Here is a 20,626-nt window from a genome sequence, read left to right as displayed (position 1 = left end):
TGCTCCATTAAATTAACTTATCTATTTTCTCAGTTTCAGTCAGTCAAAAAAAGATGAACATATCTAATCATTGAATCAATGTAACTAATGATCATATATATATATATGATTAATATAACATTAATTCTAGGAATTATCTACTTTTTTCTGTTCTCAATATGAGGGACCATTCTAGGTATAGAATAAATTTTTTGATATATCTGTAATTCTGAATTTTTATCTGAAAGCAAATGAACTAAAACTAAATATCACTAAATTTAAAATACTCATCATCAAATATAACTACACAGTCATAAAACAAATTAGAATGTAACTGTACTTTATTATTAGTTTTTTTTTTTTTTTTTGGCTTAACCTGCATGCAAAAAAAAACATACAAAGTAATATTTATACAGGTACAAAGTTCAAAACAGAATGTTTGGGACCTGGAATGCCAGGCTTTTGGATAATACAATAATTCCTCTAACAAATGAAAGTTTTATGTGGAGAATAGGGTATCTAATAGACCTGGCCTGGACAAATGAGTGGCTCTGTACTGTACTGGTAGAACTGTGCTTCAAGAAGGGGGACAAGATTCTAAATCTATGGTTGATAGCAGACTTATGTTTAGAGGACACATCTCATTGCTGCTATGATAAGGTGCACACTTCCAAGTAGGGATAAGGAGGTGGTTGTGTGGCTATATAAAGCATCAGCCATACCACTCATGGACTACTGTGTTCAAATTTGATCAGTTTTCATTGTGATTTGGAAACATTAGAAATAGTCCAGAGATGAATGACTAAGGCAATATTAGGTCTCTGGAATATTGGTTATAGAGAGATGTTGAGGGAATGTAAATTGCAGTTTGGTGTATAGGTAGAAAAGAGATGATATGATAAAGATGTTTAAATTAAAATAGAAGGTGAGGGGTGAAGAATGAGAGGCCATCTCTGAAAGTTGTGTAAAGGTGTGGTGAGAGGAGATGTGAGTAGATACATCTCCTCTCATCGCAGAGTGGTGGATGAGTGAAAGAATTGTTAGAATGTGCTGTGAATGCTGCTAGGAGAGTAAACGAGTTTAAGGTTCAATATGATATATTGCTATTTAAGGACCTCCCACAATGGGTATGCCAACTCCATGGAGGTTGCAGAATAATAATGATATTCAAATGTGTTCATAATCTAATTAAAACTAAAAATAACCTAAAAAACTGTAAACAATTTTTGTAACAAAAAGAAGTAAACAATGTGCTAAGTGTTCATGCTCACTGTTTTAGTCATCTCAAAACAGTGCTAAAATTACTATAGCAAATTAATCGTTTCTGATAGATGGTACAAGTAAGAAGAAAAGCAAGTAGGAGCAGAAACCATGTCTATATATCAGATTTTACTGATTTCAGATAGAAAATGCTAATGTACAGGCTATTTCTTTGTGAAATAAATGTGGGTATTTCTGAATAAATATAAGGTATTTCTTTCCTTACTTGGTTATTAGAGATTAAAAAGTACCACAATTCTTGGTATTTTTATGCAACATCAGACTCACACTTCACAGTCCAGTTTAATCTTAGCCATCAAGAAAGCTGAACTGGGCTGTTGTTTCAAAGACTGTTTGAATGTTTGTGAATGGCTTTAGATGATAAATGAATTTCATTAACTTGTGTGAGACCATCACTCTGCTTATTGGAGCTAAATTGACTTGAAAAAGTTCCATGTTTGGTCTAGGGTTTCTAGAATTATCTAACCTTACAGGCTGGGATTTGCATAAAACAATAATAAATTGAGACAACTTGATGGTTAATAAGCATGAAGTACCTGAGTTTCAGATAATAAAAAATAGTAGAAAATTATATATTAATTATAAATATTTATAAATTAAAAATATATTAATTTCAAGTTGAAGAATTTTTACTCAATTGCATTAAGTAACTTAAAGTCAGTAATAAGTACACAAAAATGCCCATTGTTCACACTGATAAATACTTCAAAATAGTAGGAAGTAGATATCATTTCTGAGTAACTGTGTGCTTTTTTTTTTTTTTTTTTTGAGGTTCCAGATCCTGAACTTTGTACCTGTATTATATTTCAAAAAATTGCAATATTTCTGTCCTTTCACAAAAGGAAATTCAACAAATTCTCTCAATAAATGCATTTCTGTATTATACAAACTATCAATGCATTTTATATATGTATAAAGTTTTCATAACAAACTATGGAGAATATGGAGGAGGAGGCAAACTATTCATCTGGGAAAAGTCTCTATGATATGGCCAAGTATGCGAGTGTGGTAACCTCACAGAAAATGTTTCTACTCCATTATAATCATCAAGAAGTCCATCATTATCCTGTTCTTCTATAACAGGATAACGGCGCAGTAGATTAGCTGCTGCAGCTATAATGGCTACAGAACTGGCTCCAGTCACAAGGAAATAACTGATGTCAAATTTCACTTCTACTTTTGTCCCACTATTGCCCTTTGAAAGTTCTTGTTGTTGTTCCATCAAGGCAGAGACATAGTAACATATACCAATAACAGCAACAGAGAAGAACACTGATGGAAAAAAAAGAAAAAAAGAAAAATTGTGCTATTCTTCTATGTAAAATGAATATCATAAGATTTTTTTTTAATTTATAAATGGAAACAAGTACAACTTTCATATAATTAAATATAAGATAAGTTTTATTATTATTATTATTTTATTATTATAAGTTTTATTAAAATAGTTTTATAACACAGTAACAGCAGAACTGGATAAGGGTAATGGGTTTACAGTGATACTGCTGGACCTGGCTAAGGCCTTTGACAGGATACCACATGGAATTCTAATCCGTAAACTGCAACATATGGAAATGGATATAGGGTTGGTGAGATGGATAGGAGGGTGGTTGATGGAGAGATATCAGAGAGTAGTTTATTCAGGAGTAGAATCCAAAAGACGGCCTGTGACTAGTGGTGTGCCGCAGGGTTCTGTTCTTGGACCACTGCTGTTTAATTTGTTCATTAACGATATAGGGAAGGATTAAGAGGAACAGTTCATTTGTTCGCTGATGATGCAAAGTTGGGTAGGGCAATAGTAAATGCAGAAGATGTCAAAATCTTGCAGGATGATTTGGATAGATTGGAGTTCTGGGCTAAGGAGAATGGATGTCAATTTAATGTGACAAAATGTAAGGTTATGCATTTTGGGATGAAAAGATTAGCAGCAGTATACCACATTGGTGGAACTATACTCCAGGAGATTGATGAGGCCAGGGACTTGGTGGATAGGGAGATGAAATTTAGTGGACACATTGCAAAAGTGGTTAAATCAGCTCATCAAATTACTTGGTTCCTGAAAAATACTTTGACGAGCAGAGACAAGCAAGTTATTGTTCCTCTGTACCGAGCCTTGATAAGACCTCATCTCGACTACTGTGCCCAGATTTGGTCACCTAGGTTTCTTCTTCATGGGGAGGAGGTGGAGAGGATCCAGAGGCGAGTGACCAAGATGATAGCAGGTCTATGGAATGAACCTTATGAGAACAGGTTGAAGATTTGTGGGTTGCAGAAATTGGTTGATAGGCGGAAAAGTGAAGATATGATTGAGACATTCAAATTGCTAAAAGGTTTCTATAGGATTAATTCAGAGGATATTTTTGAGATCAGGACTGGTGGTGGGAGAACTAGGGGACATCTATGAAAGCTAGGCAAGAGTGTGGTTGGCAAGGGTGTTAGAGCAGGGTTCTTTACTTTTAGAGTGGTAAATGAGTGGAATAAGCTGCCAGAGTCTGTTGTGGGTGCTATGACAGTGAATGAGTTCAAGCCAAGGTATGATAGATACTGTGAGAATGTCGAATAATTGTGTGGACATGATGTTTAGGACCTCCCTCAATGAGTCTAAGGACTCCCTGGAGCTGCCCGTAATAATAATAATAATAAAATAAACTGAACTAAACTGACATCATATTAACAGATATGTTATATTGAAGTGCTGCCACATACTAGCTTAATTAAAGATAATACCATAGGTACTTTATAGCAAAAATTTTCAACAAAGAAACAATACGTTGGAAGTAATTTTACATACCGAACTCAGCTGCAGGCTGACACTAACTGCAATGGAAACATGGTAACAAACAGCAACTATAATGGTTATCAAACAATTCTGTTTCCCCTGACAAAGGTAGCTAATAACCATTAGCTACTTTTGAATATATACTGAATATTAATTAAAATAACTTTAATATTCCGATATTTTGGCAGTCAAATTGCCATCATCAGGAAACACAGAACAATGATATGTGCATGCAGGCACTAACACTGGGTAAATGAGGCTGAAGAAAGGTAACCAAAGTTGGGCATAGAGTCCTAAATGGCACCCCCTTATGGTCTAAATTGGGTGCTCTTGGTCATTGAACTGAAGATATGAGGATGAGTGCTTCCCAAATATGAGACAGTTTTGTGCACCTGAGGTTTGAAAAGTTTCTTAGAGCTGAGGCAGATTCCAGGAATAGCCTCTCATATTTGTATTTGCTGCAGTGAGGTAGAGTGGCCTTCTTCCAACGTATTCTGTGGTGGGTGTCCAAAGCACAGTCAGCAAGTCCAGAGTGGCCATAATGGTGGAACCAGATGTAGGTCTGCGTGTCTAGAAATTCTGATTCAGGCTGTCCTGCCTGTTTGGCTGTTAGTAGGAGTTTGACTGCAAGGAACCTGATAAACCTGGCAGGTGTAGGGAACGTGGCTGGTCTTTGGTAGAGCTGATAAGGAATGCCAATATATTATATGGTCTGTAAGTGGTTGGTTGTATTTCTTTAGGATTTTTGCTAATTTTATAGATGTGCTTCAAGATATATGGAATGATGACAGATTTTTTTGTAGTTGCTATTCTGGACGAGTTGCGGTTATGGGGTTTTAATATTTTTTGGATTTGGTGGGGATTGTAACCATTGGCTAAAAAAGTGTTGAGAATGTGCTCGAGTTCAGTAGTTAGGGCACTGTTATCAGAACTGCTTAATTCTGCCCTGTTATATCGGATTCCTATAATCCTATACTACTGTGTGTGTGTCTGTTTTGAAGAAACTGTCGGTGAATGTATCTACCAGTATATGCGAGTCTTCTATAAACAGAGAATGCTAGGGATCCATCAGACTGGCATGTAATCAGTGTCTAGGAAGGGGTGACTTATTGTTTTCCTTTTCTAAGGTGAACTGGATCCTGGGATGTTGATTGTTTAGATGTATTAAGAAAATGTTCAGGGTATCCAGGCCATGTGGCCAAATAGGGAACACATCTATGTAGCATATTTGAACAGTGGGTTTATGTGAGGCAAAGTTTAATGTTTTCGCTTTGAATGTCTTCTCAATGAAGTAGTTGGCCAAGATAGGAGAAAGCAGGAAACCCATGGCTGTCCCCTTATCTGTTTGTAGAATTTTCCTTGCAATAGCCAGAGTTCATAGTGAACTGAAACAGGGCTGAGATATTGGGAAGAAATATAGTTCCTCTGTATTCACTAATGTCCCATTAGTGGGACATTAGTGAATAGAGAGAAGACATCAAAACTGACCATTATATCATGAGTTGAAGTAAGAGGTTTTCTATACTGGCTTTAATAAAAAAAAAGTAGCAAGATGACAAGTGGTTACTCCTATCATAATAAAAATATAATAAGGTGAAGAGCCTCTGGGCTGCAGTTGGTAAATTATGGCTTTTGGTTGGAATATTATCTAAACTGCAAGGTGCCTTTAATAATGGGTTTTCAACTGAAGGTGAATTAGCCATCTGATATGGAGGCAGCAGAATTGTTCCTTCCCCAAAAGAGGAAAACCACATGCACCTGACATACGTAATAGATATGTAGATAGGATTAAGGTATTAATCAGTTGATCGTTATAATAAACTTTGTTGTACTGAATTTAATGACTAACAAACTACAAAAATTTCCAGCCAAAGTCCATTGCATCAATGCCACTGAAATTCACTATTACAAAGTATTCTATTGGACCCCAAAAGTTCATAAGTTCATTAAAATTTAGTTTTAATAATTTCTAATAAGTGTTTTTGATATTATTATTGTGGCTCCTCTAGGACATCCAAGGAATCAATGATGGAAGGCCCTTTTTGTTCAGTCATGCCTTAATACCCATCATAGCTCACTCCTGAATATATTAACTGAAGATGCACCCAACATCTAGTCAATATCACATTATTATTTTTATTATTATTATTGTGCGGGCACATCCATGGAGTCAGAAGACTCAAACTATCCACTCAATCTGTGTCTGTTAATGGAAACAGTGAGTGCTGTGTCCATTAATAGACACAGTGCTCACAACTGACTCTGGCAACCCATTACACTCATTCACAACTCTCCAAGCAAGAAATTATTCCTCACACCCCTACTAACCAAACTTTTATTCAGCTTCCAGGGATGACCTCTTGTTCTGGCCACTCCCCGCAAGTGCTGAAACATTTCCCCTGCATCAATCCTATAAAACCCTTTTAAGCAACTTAAATGTTTATATCATATACCCTCTTTTTCTCTTATCAACCAACTTCTGCAATCCACACACCCTCAAACTATCTTCATAGGGAACATTCCACAGACCACTCACCATCTTGATCACTGCCTCTGAATCTTCTCCACCACTTCCTCATCCCCAAGAAACCCATGAGACCAGACTTAAGCACAATAATTCAGATGTGGGCATATCAAACTTACAAAGAGGAAAAACAACTTCCTTATTTCTATTTCCTAATGTGTTCCTCAATAGCCAAATAGTCTTATGAGATATCTTAGCAACTTTCTTTGTCTACCACCACTCCTAAATCTCTAGCTTCATCTATTTCCTGGAGTACAGTGCCATCAATATGATACATAGCTTGTGATCTGTTTATCCCAAAATGCATACTTTACATTTCTCAACATTATACTGATACCCATTATCTTTTGCTCATACTACAGCCTATTTACATTCATCTTGATTAACTATTACTCTACCTAATTTCGCATCATCAGCACAAACAACTGAATATTTCCTTTCAGGTTATTTCCTATATCATTTATGTCCAAATTAAACAGCAATGTCCCAGAACTGAACCTTTCATCATATCATTAGTCACTTGTTTTCGCCTCAATTCTGCCCCTTTATATACCACTTTTTGATATCTGCCCAGCAGCCATCCTCTAATCTACTTAAATAGTGTCATATTCATCCCCATTTGTTCTAATTTGCGTAACAGAGTTCCGTGTGGTATTCTGTCAAATGACTTTGCAAAATCCAGCAGAATCATTGTGTAGCCATTTCCTTTATTCAACTCTGCTGTTACTCTATTATAAAAAGATAGTGATAAAAATATAAAAAACATAAAAAGTTATAAAAAGATAACATGTGACCGACCCTTCACAAAGCAGTGTTTCTACTTTTACAGTATCATACTTTTATTGACTCATTCTTGAATTCTCTTTTTGATGAATTTTTCCAGTACTTTTACCACCACACCTAAGATACTGATTGGTTCTATAATTTTCTATTGCAGTCTTAGAACCTCCCTAATGCAATGGAATTATTTTGCCTTCTTTCCACTCCATTGGAACTCTACCAAGCTGAGACTTTAGAGCCTAAGCAAAGCAATTGTCAGTTCCCTTGCACATTCTCGCAAAACCCTAGCTGATATCCCATCTAATCCCACAGATGTATTGAGATTCTGCAATATCCTAAGAACCTCCAACTTCTGTTCCCACATTAGTGTTTGTCACATATGTTAAAGCAGTAGCCTCACTAGGATGATATATCTTGCAACGTGGCCACTCAGTAACTCAACTATTTTATCTGCTTCTGTCACTTCGTGACCATCATCATCACTCATTAAGGCTAATCTTAAATAGTCATTCTTCAACTACACCATTTACTGTTAATCAAGTCTCACTAATGCCTATAACTTTTGGTGAGGTTGCACTAACCAATGCCAAAAACTCCACACTCGTGTTCCTGCTACTTCTGGCTTTAGTATATAGAAACTGCAACATCCCTTTAGGCCCCCATCCACCTTTATTTCCTGAATTAACTACCCTATTCAATATTTTAGCTTGAGAGACTAGATTCAGCCTTGGTCATTCTCACAGTCACTTTCCTCATGGGTGAGTGCCTTTCACATAAACTCGCCTGCTTCCATTAATTGCTTAAGCTTTCCTGAATTTGTGCTTCAGCATGCTCGGTGAACAAAGCTCTCTTTCTCTCTAGAAACCTAACACCAAAATCATTTAGATGCAGTCCATCAGCATTGCAAATGCTTCTTTCCATCAAATACAGACCACAGATCCACAAATCCTGCATCATTCTTTCTGCATAACCTACATATAGACTCATCAGCCAGCAATACCCTCCTTCTCAGTTTGCCTCTGTCATAGCATGGTAAGAGACTTATAAACTTCACCTTCTCACTCTTCAGTTTTGACTCTTCTAACAACTTCTTTACATCCTCCCTCATAGAATACCTCTCACCTCTCAAATCATTTGTGCCAGCCAAGACAATAATTTCCTTTGACATACCTTTTTTGCATCCGGATGGTGTGACTAATATAGTGAATTTTTGCACCAGGGAAAAACAATTTTGTCACACTTTCATTAAGTACTCCCCTGATCATCGAATCTTCGTAAATAATTTTCTCCTTAACTTGTTTGTTCACTTGATCTTTATTTTGATTACTACTTCATACTGTCTGCTTCTTTTTATTCTCAGCCCTGCTAAGCTCTTGCTGCTTCTGCAATTTCTCAATTTCGTGCTTTGTCCTGTGAAGGATAATATGATAATATTTAAGCGTGCTATTTCTTTATTAATGTCCAATTCATTCTCCTCTATATTCTTGCCTGCACATTCAAAAAAGTTCCACATCTAGCCACTATAAGCCGCAAAATTTCACAATCCTCCCCTCCACCTTTACTAATTTGTTTCTATCATATCTCTTCTCCTCTACTCTTTGAAGGCACATTTTCTCATCTGTCCACATATGCAATTCCAAATTCATCATCTTTACCTACCACTGGACGTTACATAATTCCTACCCCCCCCCCCCCAATGAACTTTCAGGGAATGACCCCAAGTTTTACCCACTAATTGCTAATAAGCTGCAAAATCTCACTATCCTTTCATTAAGAAGTCAAAGCTCTATCATGCATTGCGACTTCCCGAGTCAGTACTGCATGAGCATTCTCGCTAACTAGAGGCATAAACAGTCATCTCATTTCAGCCACTACTACTACTAGATTCAATGTTCTTGTACTACAAGTCCTACTAGTTACTAACTTTTATGTTATTATCATATCTCCTCTTCTTCATCTAATCAAATCTTTAAACTTTGAAAATCACATTCCCTCAATCTCTCCTCATATCCACAATCCCATAGGTCAGTTATCATTTTGATCACTCGCCACCCAATCTTTTCAACCATCTCTCCCCATCTGACTGGAACCAAGATGACTATATGTGCACAAGTAATCAAGATGTGGTCTTGTTAAACCCCATTTTCTAAACCTTTTATGTTAAAAGTTATTCATGAAGAGTAAATTAACTATATTTATATATAATTTTTCATTTTGCTTATCAGTTGGTTAGAATATTTCACATTTATACCCGTGATGGTACAATGACTTCAAAGATCGACATGTTGTGAATTCCAAAGAATGAAGCTTAGTATAAAAACAATTATATACATACAATAGATAAATGATAAATTACATTATTGTCCTTATCTCTCTAAGGAGATCTGACATATTCATATTCTCTGTACAATTACAATTAGTAAATAATTTCTAATATTCGACATATCTAAATTCTTATTTCATACAAAACATCACCATATGGCCATTCTAAGAAGTACACAATATGAGCTCAAACAAAATTCTTTCCATCTCTGAATCACATACTTAAATTCAATTCTGGGAATAACATCAAATACTATTCAAAAAAATAAATATAGTATTCATCAAAAGTACTATATTTCACTTGACTAGATGGGAACATCCTTTGCATCATTTATTCCATCACTGTTTTCTTTATCTTCCTTTGTTTTATTATCCTGTAGGTATAAGATGTTATATTCAGGCAATAACGACCAAAGAAATCATGATAGCATTCAACATCAAACAGAAAGATAAACTCCTTGACCGAAAGGCAGTTTTATGTAGAGTTATGTGAGCAAACTTCAAAATGAGGATATAGACAATGAATTGTCCCACAGAAGATTCTCCTAAGGAAGAAGCAGGAGAATTTTCCACATCATTAAAGTAGGCAGCTGATATAAAGAAAACAAAAAACATAATCCTTGTTGTTGATCTAAACATCAGAAGAGGAAATTAATCCCACCAGGCAAAGAAACATTTTGAAAAAAGGGCAAGGATAATAATAATAATGGTATCTGTTAGATTTCTCTTCAGAATATAAACTAGTCATTACTAACACCATGTTTCAACAAAGATGTGCACGAGTTCAAGTGAAAAGACACAAGAAATAAGAAAAGCCTCATTGACTATGTAATTGTTCATAATAACATCTTCATACTGATTCAGAATACAAGAGTGTACAGAGGATTTGAATGGAAGCAACTATTACTTAATTTTAAGTAGGATAAAAATCAATATCTCATTGAAAAGAATTGATGTTAAGCAGCCTTTACAGGTAAACTCTAGACTGAATTATACAAAATTATTGAAGAAAAAAATGAAACAGTTTGAAAACAAGAACCAAACCTTGGAATCTCAGTGACAAACTCTTTAGAAGTCATTGATTGATTCAGCTAGGGAAGCATGTGGTGAAGCTGTCCACAAGGATAGAAAAATAAGAACACCATGGTGGACACAAGAAGTTAAAGACGCAGTCCTGGAAAAGAAAGTTCTTAGCAAATAATTTGGCAGATGCCCTAAAAAATATATAGATTAAAATAGAGGAGAGCTGGGCTAAACAAGCTAAACAAAAGTTATGGGAAGACTTTGGTAAGAATATAGAAGATAAATATCAGAAAGGTGGGAAAATGTTCTGGAGGCTATTGAAACAGCTTAGAAATGAAGGAAATAGTACTGTAAAAGGAATCAAAGATGATAAACATGGCATGAAACTGAAGATACGGATATCCCAGATGTTTGGAGTAATTACTCTAAAAGACTATTAAAATGAAATAAGTAGTTACAGTAACACAAAATTTTCAAGAGGGATGCAAACAGGAGTACATATCAATACTTGAGGTAAAAAAGACATAAAAAACTTGAAATGTGGAAAGGCAGCTGGAGTAGATGATATTCGACCAGAAATGCTCGAAAATGGAGGTATAAAAATTTTACAATGGCTACATTGCATAATTCAGAAGATTTGGTTCAGAGGGTCATGGTACACATATACAGAAAAGGAAATAAAATAGAATGTGAGAATCACAGAGGAATTTCCCTGCTGAGTGTTCCAAGTAAGATTTATGCATACACTTGAGAAAAGGTTAAGAAAAATTGTGGAAGAGAAACTTAGAGAAGAACAAGCTGGCTGCAGACCAAATAGATGTTGCCAAGATCAGATTGTCACTTTATGATAAATAATTGAGAAATCATGGGAATATAACAAGAATCTATATTTAAATTTTGTAGATGTGGAAAAGGTATATGACGAGGTGTCCAGAGAAAAAGTTTTTCAAAACACTACAATTATATGTGGTAAATGGAACATTATATAAAGCAATACATAGTCTATATTTAAGTTGTAAGTCAGCAGTTAGGACTGAAGGAAATACAGGAAGATGGGTTGATGTAAAATCAGGTGTAAGGTGTACACTATATGGATTGCATTATGAAAGTGGTATTAAACCTGATATTAGAATTATCACTATGCTTTATGCAGATGATATTGTACTGCTAAGCATATCCAGTGCAAGTCTCCAGGATTCTCAAACAAATGAATAACAGCTGTAACAAATTTGGCATGAAATTCAGCTATAAAAAGACTAAAACTATGAAAATAGGTAGAAATATTGAGCACATCAACTGTGTTCTGTATGGAGAGCCTATAGAACAGTAAAATATTTCAGCTATTTAAGCACAGTTTTTAGTAAAGAGGGCAAATTAAATTTGGAAATAGATAACAGAATAAGAAAAGCTGGTATGGTGGGGAGCCAGTGGAATAAATGAGAAATTAGCCAAAAACACTGAACTAGCAGTATACAAGACAGTGTTTAAACCAGTTTTAAGTTATGGAGCTGAGAGTTGAGCTAGAAATAAAGCACTTGATCAAAGATTAGAGACCACAGATATGAGAGCTCTGAGAAAAATTAGAGGCCTGAACAGATGGCAGAATATTAAAATTAAAAACTAAAGATATTAAGACAGAACTTGGCATTGCTTGCATTCAAGAATGTGTTAGCAGAGCTAATCTTAGGAGGTATGGTCACTTAAACAGAATGGGAGAAGAAAGGTTAGCAAAGCAGGTGTTTGATGCTAAGATGACAGGAAAATGATCCAGACCAAAGCTTAGGTGGATTGATTTAGTTAGAAGTGTCTTGGAAGAATGAAATGTTAGATACAACAATATTGGAGTGTTGACAATAGACTAATTTGAAAAAAAAATTGCTGATAGCATATTAATAATGATGTAAAACTAATGATGATTATTACTATTTTTACTTATTCATTTATTTAGTCTGTCTTACTTCTCAAATTCTTCAGAATGCATAAAAGTTAAAGATCTCACTTGATTATTATGCTTGCATGTATCATCTTCTAGCAATGTTTAAGTTTCATGAAAAACATTTCTCCTTCATTTTCTGAAATAAGTATGAAGATAATTGGTAAAAGCATTTGTCATCCTTAGTAGCAGATGTAGCTGAGCAACACATGCACTGTAACATGTGTTGCTCAGCTAAGTCATTATTTTTAGTAGATAAGCGAAATTGTTATATATATATTTGGTGGTAATTTTGTTTATTTGTGACTGTGTAGTTAAGTTGTGTTGTTTAATCAACTATTATTAATTGATATTCTTTTCAGAATCGTTTTTCTTTATGGCACCGATACGTACTAGAAAAATTACAACTAAGACATCGATGTTGACTGATATCAATGTGTGGGATTTAGTGTACTGTAGCATGTGTTTAATGTATTCATTGCAGAGAGAATGTTTTGTGGTACGAGAGCAAGAATGTAAAAAATATTTGTCGGAAATGTTTTGTAAGTGAATATAAGTAATGCAAGTTGCAAAAGAATGAAGTAACTGATAATAAAGATATAAGGCAGGATTGTCGAGATGTGGAGAATGTAATGGAAGCAGTGAGTAATAGTGCACAAAACACAAATGAGAGTGTGAAGGAAATGGTTGAAAGTAATGATGAGATACTAGCGTGGAAAGAAACTGCATGCTTATGCGGACTCCTTAACAACACAAAATGTGAACTTGAGTGACAGGAGAAATGATTGGCATGTGGTATGAAAGGACAGAGAATGAAAGAAAAAGTGAATGAGAAAAGCATACCAGTGTGAGAGACTGGGAAAAAAAGAATATTGTATGGGGATTTGATGATAAGAGGTGAACGTAATGAGAAAGTCACAAAAGTATGTTTTCCAGGTGCAAAGATGAAGGATGTTAGTGATGCTGTAAGTATGCAGAAGAATGAAGTGAATGAGTTGATTGTATTTGACTGGTAAAATGATTTGAAAGGCGAGAAATATGCAATGAGAGAAGACATGAAAGATTTGTTAGTAGAAGCAAAAATGAAGAGCAAGAAAGTAAAGATTGTCAGTGTTTGTGATTCTGCTGCCTCAGTATGATAGGACAGAACTGAGAAGGGGCCATGATTGCATGAGAAGATTGTGCAGGAGGAATGGTGTGCAGTTTATTATGGAGAGAATCTGATGGATGAAAAGACTTGCGTATTTGCCGGCATAAAAGACGCACCAGTGTATAGGACGCACCCCCTTTTTTGTACAAATTTTTCAGGAATAAAACTTTATCACTGTATATTATAATGAATTTACAGTATTTTAAATATAGAGTAACAAGTAGGTCTACTTTCAACAAATCTAATCTTTCCTAATCTAACTAGGAAAGAGTACCTACTTTTAATCGTCAAAACCCAGAAATTCATCTCCAGAGCTAAATGAAGAGACACTTGAAACCTCTTCTAAATTAGAATCTGAGTCCACATACAACAAATTGTCCTCTGTACCATCCGGTGCATTACTAATTCCACACTTCTTAAATGATTTAACCACTGTCTCAGTTTTCACAGCATCCCATGAAGCTTTGACCCACTCACAAACTTGTGAAATGCTAGGCCGCTTCCTTCTTCCTGATGGCGTAAACTCAAAATCTGAAGACTGCATCCAGCTGTTCCACTTCTCCTTCATAAATCCCTTAAATGGTTTATTAATACAGACATCTAAAGGTTGAAGCTGACTAGTTAGACCTCCTGGAATTACAGCTAACTGAGTTTTCAATTCCTTGAGTTTATTTGTAACATTGTCCTATGGTAATATGGACATTGTCCTATCGTAATATGGGATCCCATACTAGCATGGCAGGCTTCTTCAACAGTCCACCAGGTGCGCCTAGACCAAATTTTATCTATCCATAACTTCATTGCTCCTCCATCCATCCAGCCTTTTGCGTGAACATGTACAAACACTCTTTTAAGCAGTTTTCTTTGGGTAGCGTCTTCCTTTTAAAAATCAATAGTGGCAGCAATTTTGTCCCATCAGCACAGCAGGATAAATCAACCGTGTGGTGAGATTTTTGTGCCCCGAAGTTTTAATAGTAACACTTTTAGTGCCCTTGGAATCTACAGTTTTGTTTGAGGGCACATCAAAAGTCAGCGGAACCTCGTCCATGTTTCCTATTTGGCAAGTTCAAAATTTTCTCGTTTCCTTGCGTTAATGACGAATCAATGAAATTCAATCATTTTTTCTTCATATTCAGCTGGCATCTTTTGTGATATTTTTGTTTTAGTCCGCATACATAGCTGGTTTCTCTTCATGAATCTTGAACGCCATGATGTTGATCCAGTAAAGTTGGCGATCCCTCTGTTAGTGGCTATCGCTTTCGCTTGATGAATAATCATTTTTGTAGACACTGAAAGTCCCGTTTTTCTGTGGTCTAAAATCCAAGTATTCAGTTCTTCCTCAAGTTCTGGCCCATTCTGGTTATGTTTACTGTGAGTTGCTTTTTTCAAATCCTCTTCCTGATTCCAAAGTTCTCATCATTTTCTCAGTTAGGGTGGTCCAAAATGCCTCTCTGCAGCCCTGTTTCCATATTCTTTAGCATATGCAATCACACGTAGCTTGTATGCAATATTGTAACATACCGACGTTTTTCAGCCATAATTTGCCAAGAAATTTAGAAAAAATTTAACGGCAGAAATTTATCACCGTTCACAACTGCGACAACAATTAGAAAGTTTAAACGAACAGGACACAGCTGTGATCGTCAATGACAGCGCATGCGTATCCACTGAATTCTCACGTCAGTGTTTCTCAAAATGTGGTATGCATACCCCCCGGGGAGGGTATGTGAAAGGTTTTCAGAGGGTCCGTAGCAATTTTCGGCTATGCATCATTAACGCATAGAATAAAATTCAATGTATCTGTGAAGTTCGAGATCGTAAAACATTCCTATTGTATCACTGAATAAGGTATAGAGATATCTGCAGGCTGTGCAATATGTTTCTCCACAAACAGTGCAATTAGAGACAACTGGGATAAAAACGGCACTAACTAATGAATCGCATGTCCCACTCCCACAGAAAATGCTGTATGACTCAAGCAAAACCATATGTTGCCAGTGCAACACATGGTTTTGTTTGAGCGAACGTGTTAAAACGAAGAAATATATAGTGAATGTGTTTCATATATTATATAAGGAATTCGGTTGAAGAGAATTAGCATTTCAACTCGACTGTCGGCTTGTCTTTGTCATTTAGTAGCACGATCTTTTGTTAATACTGCACTAATCATATGAAAGCGGATATCTGAAGTTTGAGAAACACTGCTCTATGTAACTGGAATGATCTCACACACACACACCACAAGGAAGCAATAAAGAAATCACGTAACTCAGAACAGAGAAAATTTCCAGAAATGAAAATAATAAAAAACTGAGTATCAGCGTATAAGACGCACCCTGTTTTTCAGACCTATTTTCAAAGTAAAAAAGTGCATCTTATACGCCGGCAAATACAATATATATATGCCTGATGGACTATATTTAAATGGTTTCGGAGTTAGATGTTTGGAGAAAGTGTTGTTCAGTGAGAGTGTGGTTGATGTGGTTGCCGGCCTGGCTGGTCGAGTAGTTAGAGTATTTGCTCTCCAGCCAAAGGCTGCAGGTTCAAATCCTGCCGTGGGCATGGATGTTTGTGATGTCTGTGTAAATCCTGTTTAATAAGAGTTTTATAACAGCACAGGTTCCAAGGGAGTGGAAAGGAGATAGAATTGTTCCACTGATACAGAAATGGGTTGATAACAGCAGTTTTTAGCAAACCCATGCTGTGGTTATCAGCATGGGTTTGCTAAAGGGAGATCATGTTTTACTAGCTTATGTACTAAAACAAGGTGACAAATACCTTGGAAAGGGGGGGGGGGATCCGTATACAGTGGTGTACTTAGATTTTGCAAAAGCCTTTGATAGGCTGCCACACGACAAGGTGTTAAATAAATTGAAACAGATGGGATTGGATAACAGAGGTCTGAGTTAGATGAGTGACTGGCTGTCAGATAGGTATCAGAAAGTTGTATATGAGGATGCAGTATCCTGATAGAGGAAGGTCACACTAGTGGTGTACAGCAGGAGTCAGTTTTGGGACCACTTGTTCAATTTGCATATTAATGATATTGGACGGGTAAGTGAAATGATCAATTCAATGTTACGAAGTATAAGATTTTGAAATTTGGTAAGCAACGATGGGATGCAAAGTATACACTTGGAGGGGAAACTTTAAAGGAGGTAGAGAAGATGAGATCTGGGAGTGGTGGTGGACAAGGACCTGAAATTCAAGGCCACATTGCACAAGTTGTGAAGACGTCACATTGGATAATGGAAAATATGCAGAGGACCCTGACATGCAGAAATAGAGAGGTTATGATGCCACTGTATAAGGCCTTGATCAGGCCTCATATGGACTATTGTGCACAGATTTGGTCCCTAGGTTTTCATGGTGATGAGGATATGTTAGAAAGGGTCCAGAAAAGATTCACAAAGGTGGTCAGTGGTCTTTGGAATGTGGAGTACAAGAACAGATTGAGAGAATGTAAATTGCAAAGCCTTGTGAATAGGAGGAGGAAGGGGGAGTGGGGATATGACAGAGACATAAGCTAGTCAACGAGTTATTAGGTTGACATGGAAATATTTTTCATAGAATAGGAGTGGGGGGGGGGAGAACAGAACAAGATGTCATTGCTAGAAACTGTATAAGGAGGGTGTGAGCAGAGGAGTGAGAAGATTCTTTGCATGGAGAGTGGCGAGTGGAATGCATTGCTGAGTGTGCTGTGAATGTAGACACATTGAAACAGTTTAAGGAACAGTTGGATGAGCATTGTGTACAATAGTGTATACATCCCACAATGAGTCTCTGACTTCATGGAGGTTAGATGCTAATAATAATCATAATTTTTGTTTTATATGAAGTTGAAGGCAGCATAAATTTCCACAAAATTATAAAGGTTCCAAAAAAGAAGTTGTAAGAAACGCATTCAATATATAGGTATTATTTCTGGGAAAATTCCCATGTTACTCCTCTTAAAAACTATTATTTTTACGGTTATTTTTGCCTGCTTTCGTTTAGGAGTTTATGTTATCACTAGTATTATGAAATACTAGTTGTGGTGGTTGGCAATAGATGGCATTAGTGTAGTTGCAGTCAGTTGGTGGATTGTGAGTGGTGGAGACAGAGTTGTAGAGCAGATGTCCTCCCTTGATGAGTCTCTGGACTCCCTGGAGGTGACAAATAATAATAATAATAATAATAATTATATTATATTATATATATATAGTCCGCGCAGTTAGCCTAGTGGCTTTGCGCTTCGCAACCATATGCCTGGGGAAGGAGTGTCCTAGGTTCGATTCCCGTCCACGACGTGAGGAGCTTAAGGATCTTCCTCAGCCATAGCCAAGTTAGCCGGTCTTGGGCGTGGGCAGCAGGGTTTTTTCCGCCAGTTTATCTGAGGTTTTTCATCCCGCAAGCAGGCAAACAGGCCCCGTGAACACACAGGTTACAGTCATAAATACTTACGGCAAGGAAGGCAACGGAAACCACCTTGCTTATAATCATCTCTCCCTAGAATGGTAGCATATAGCTACCCTCCCGTGGCCGTATGGCAGATGGGAACCAGAAGATATATATATAAACATATATATAAACAGGTTCCTTCTCCCTTAATTCTTATCTACAAATGACACTAGTGTGCTATAGATTCTGCTGCAACCTCGTGTGTGTGTGGGGGGGGGGTACACATTAAAAACATGCAAGGTTGTGATTCCTCATGTACACAGTTCACTATTAGTAATCATTGATTTATTAGTATGTCAGCCACTAGCTCCTATCAAGCATTTATTGCTTATTTTATATTGTAATTGCAGCAGAAAGGGGAGATGTGGCCTTAAAGTAATCCTTAGGTTGGGCTGCTGATCTCAGGTTCTTATTCATATTAATTAAATTAGGGAAACAAAACACACGTGTTAAAAAGATTATTTTACTGATTAATAATAAAATAATAACTTTACGTTTCGACCCCTGTATTGAGGTCATCTTCAGAAGGATACATTCAGAAGTATAAGAACAAGCTATATGCTGTTGCACTCTATACAAGTAAATTACATCTGCGTTGTTAACTAATCTTTTTTCTTAGCCTGCCCTCTGGTGGAAAAAAATAAAATAAAATAAAAAAATAAAATAAAATAAAAGTAAAATAAAATAAAAACTACAATAAACTCTGCTAAACTCCTCATGTACTAGGATTCTTCTGGAATTATACAGTTATATTACGATTATCTTCTGGATTTGTACAGGTTGCTATTGAATGTTCAAGGAAAAAAACACTTCACTAGGTCTTGTATTGAGATTTTACCGCAAACCTACACACACAGGCCAGTACATACACAAAACTTCCTATCACCACCCAACACAAAAACTAGGGGTTATAAGCACCCTTAAACACAGAGCTCAAACCATTTGTTCAACTGAACAAGCTCTTAACCATGAATATGAGACCATCAAACATACCTTTATAAAAAATGGATACAGTATAAAAACCATTCACAAGATCCTCCACAAAGATACCACTAATAACAAAAAAAGATTTCAAGAACGCTATTGCTATACCATATGTTAGAGGCATTTCAGAAAAAACAGACAGAACACTACACAAATACAACGTCAAAACCACCTTCAAACCCCTGACAAAATTAAGACACCTACTCAATTCTTCCAAGGAACTCCTGCCACGCTTAGCCCACTCAGAGGTTTACAAAATAGATTGCACATGTAACATACCGTACATAGGGGAAACAGGGCGAACCATCCCAATCAGAAAGGATGAACACAAACGTCACATAAAATACCTCCATTTTGGAAAAACCGGCCTTTCTGACCACGCACTCCAAACATACCACAGAATTGACTGGAAAGGTACCAAGTCCCTACACCGCACCAAAACTTGGTTCGAGCGGAAATTCAAGGAAGCATGTGAAATGCTCAAACATGATCCGAATCTGAATAAAAATGATGGTCTAACAATTCCAAGAATGTGGAGGACCCATCTACAACCTTCTTAGCAACCACAAAGAAAAATCTCAATACAAGACCTAGTGAAGTGTTTCCCCCCCCCCTTGAACATTCAATAGCAACCTGTACAAATCAAGAAGATAATCGTAATATAACTGTATAATTCCAGAAGAATTCTAGTACATGAGGACTTTAGCAGAGTTTATTGTAGTTTTTATTTTATTTTACTTTTATTTTATTTTTTCCACTAGAGGGCAGGCTAAGAAAAAAGATTAGTTAACAACGTAGATGTAATTTACTTGTACAGAGTGCAACAGCATGTAGCTTGTTCTTATACTTCTGAATGTATCCTTCTGAAGATGACCTCAATACAGGGGTCGAAACGTAAAGTTATTATTTTATTATTAATCAGTAAAATAATCTTTTTAACACGTGTGTTTTGTTTCCCTAATTTAATTAATATGAATGCTGATCACCGTGTAACCTTAAAAGAAAGAGTCAGGTTCTTATGTGCAGTCCTAATTCAGGATCCCAACTTTTTTAAAATTTTTACATTCCCCCCTCCCCACGGTCAGGTTTAAGACACTATACCCAAATTCAGATTCTGCTTAGGTGATCCTGAACATATATCTAGTTCCTTATGTTTTTGATTATTCCTAACCAATACCCTGCATTCAGTGTATACATGGGACTTCGGCATCAATGTTCTTGTCTAACATCACTATGTTTCTAGGCATGCTTATCTGCAGGACAAACAATCTGCCATGAGACTTTCACTAGTTGTGAAAGATTACTCACATTTGGATAAGGTGTGAAGAGTACTTTTTATTTCAAACAAATGTTTCTGACAAGACAATACAACAAGAATTGCAGCAGAGTTCTTTCCAAACCAAAGGTCACATCACAACTGTAACAAGGAGGTGA

The 20,626-nt window shown here is 36.3% G+C and overlaps 1 protein-coding gene across 1 annotated transcript in view; it reads right to left on the bottom strand.

Moving 5' to 3' along the window:
• Positions 1–302: 302 nt before the first annotated feature.
• Positions 303–20,626, bottom strand: part of LOC150092453 (transmembrane protein 127-like) — a 36,643-nt gene continuing 16,319 nt past the window's right edge. Inside the window, exon 4 of the mRNA XM_090414939.1 lies at positions 303–2,532. Coding sequence (XP_090271065.1) covers positions 2,192–2,532 — 341 coding nt within the window. The 3' untranslated portion in view covers positions 303–2,191. The remainder of the gene's footprint in view (positions 2,533–20,626) is intronic.

The sequence above is a fragment of the Typopeltis vanoorti genome, chromosome 26 (assembly GCF_054136105.1).
Source record: "Typopeltis vanoorti isolate ZY-2024b chromosome 26, IOZ_Tvanoo_1.0, whole genome shotgun sequence".
Classification (NCBI taxonomy): domain Eukaryota; kingdom Metazoa; phylum Arthropoda; class Arachnida; order Uropygi; family Thelyphonidae; genus Typopeltis; species Typopeltis vanoorti.
This window is presented reverse-complemented; position numbering and strand designations above follow the sequence as displayed.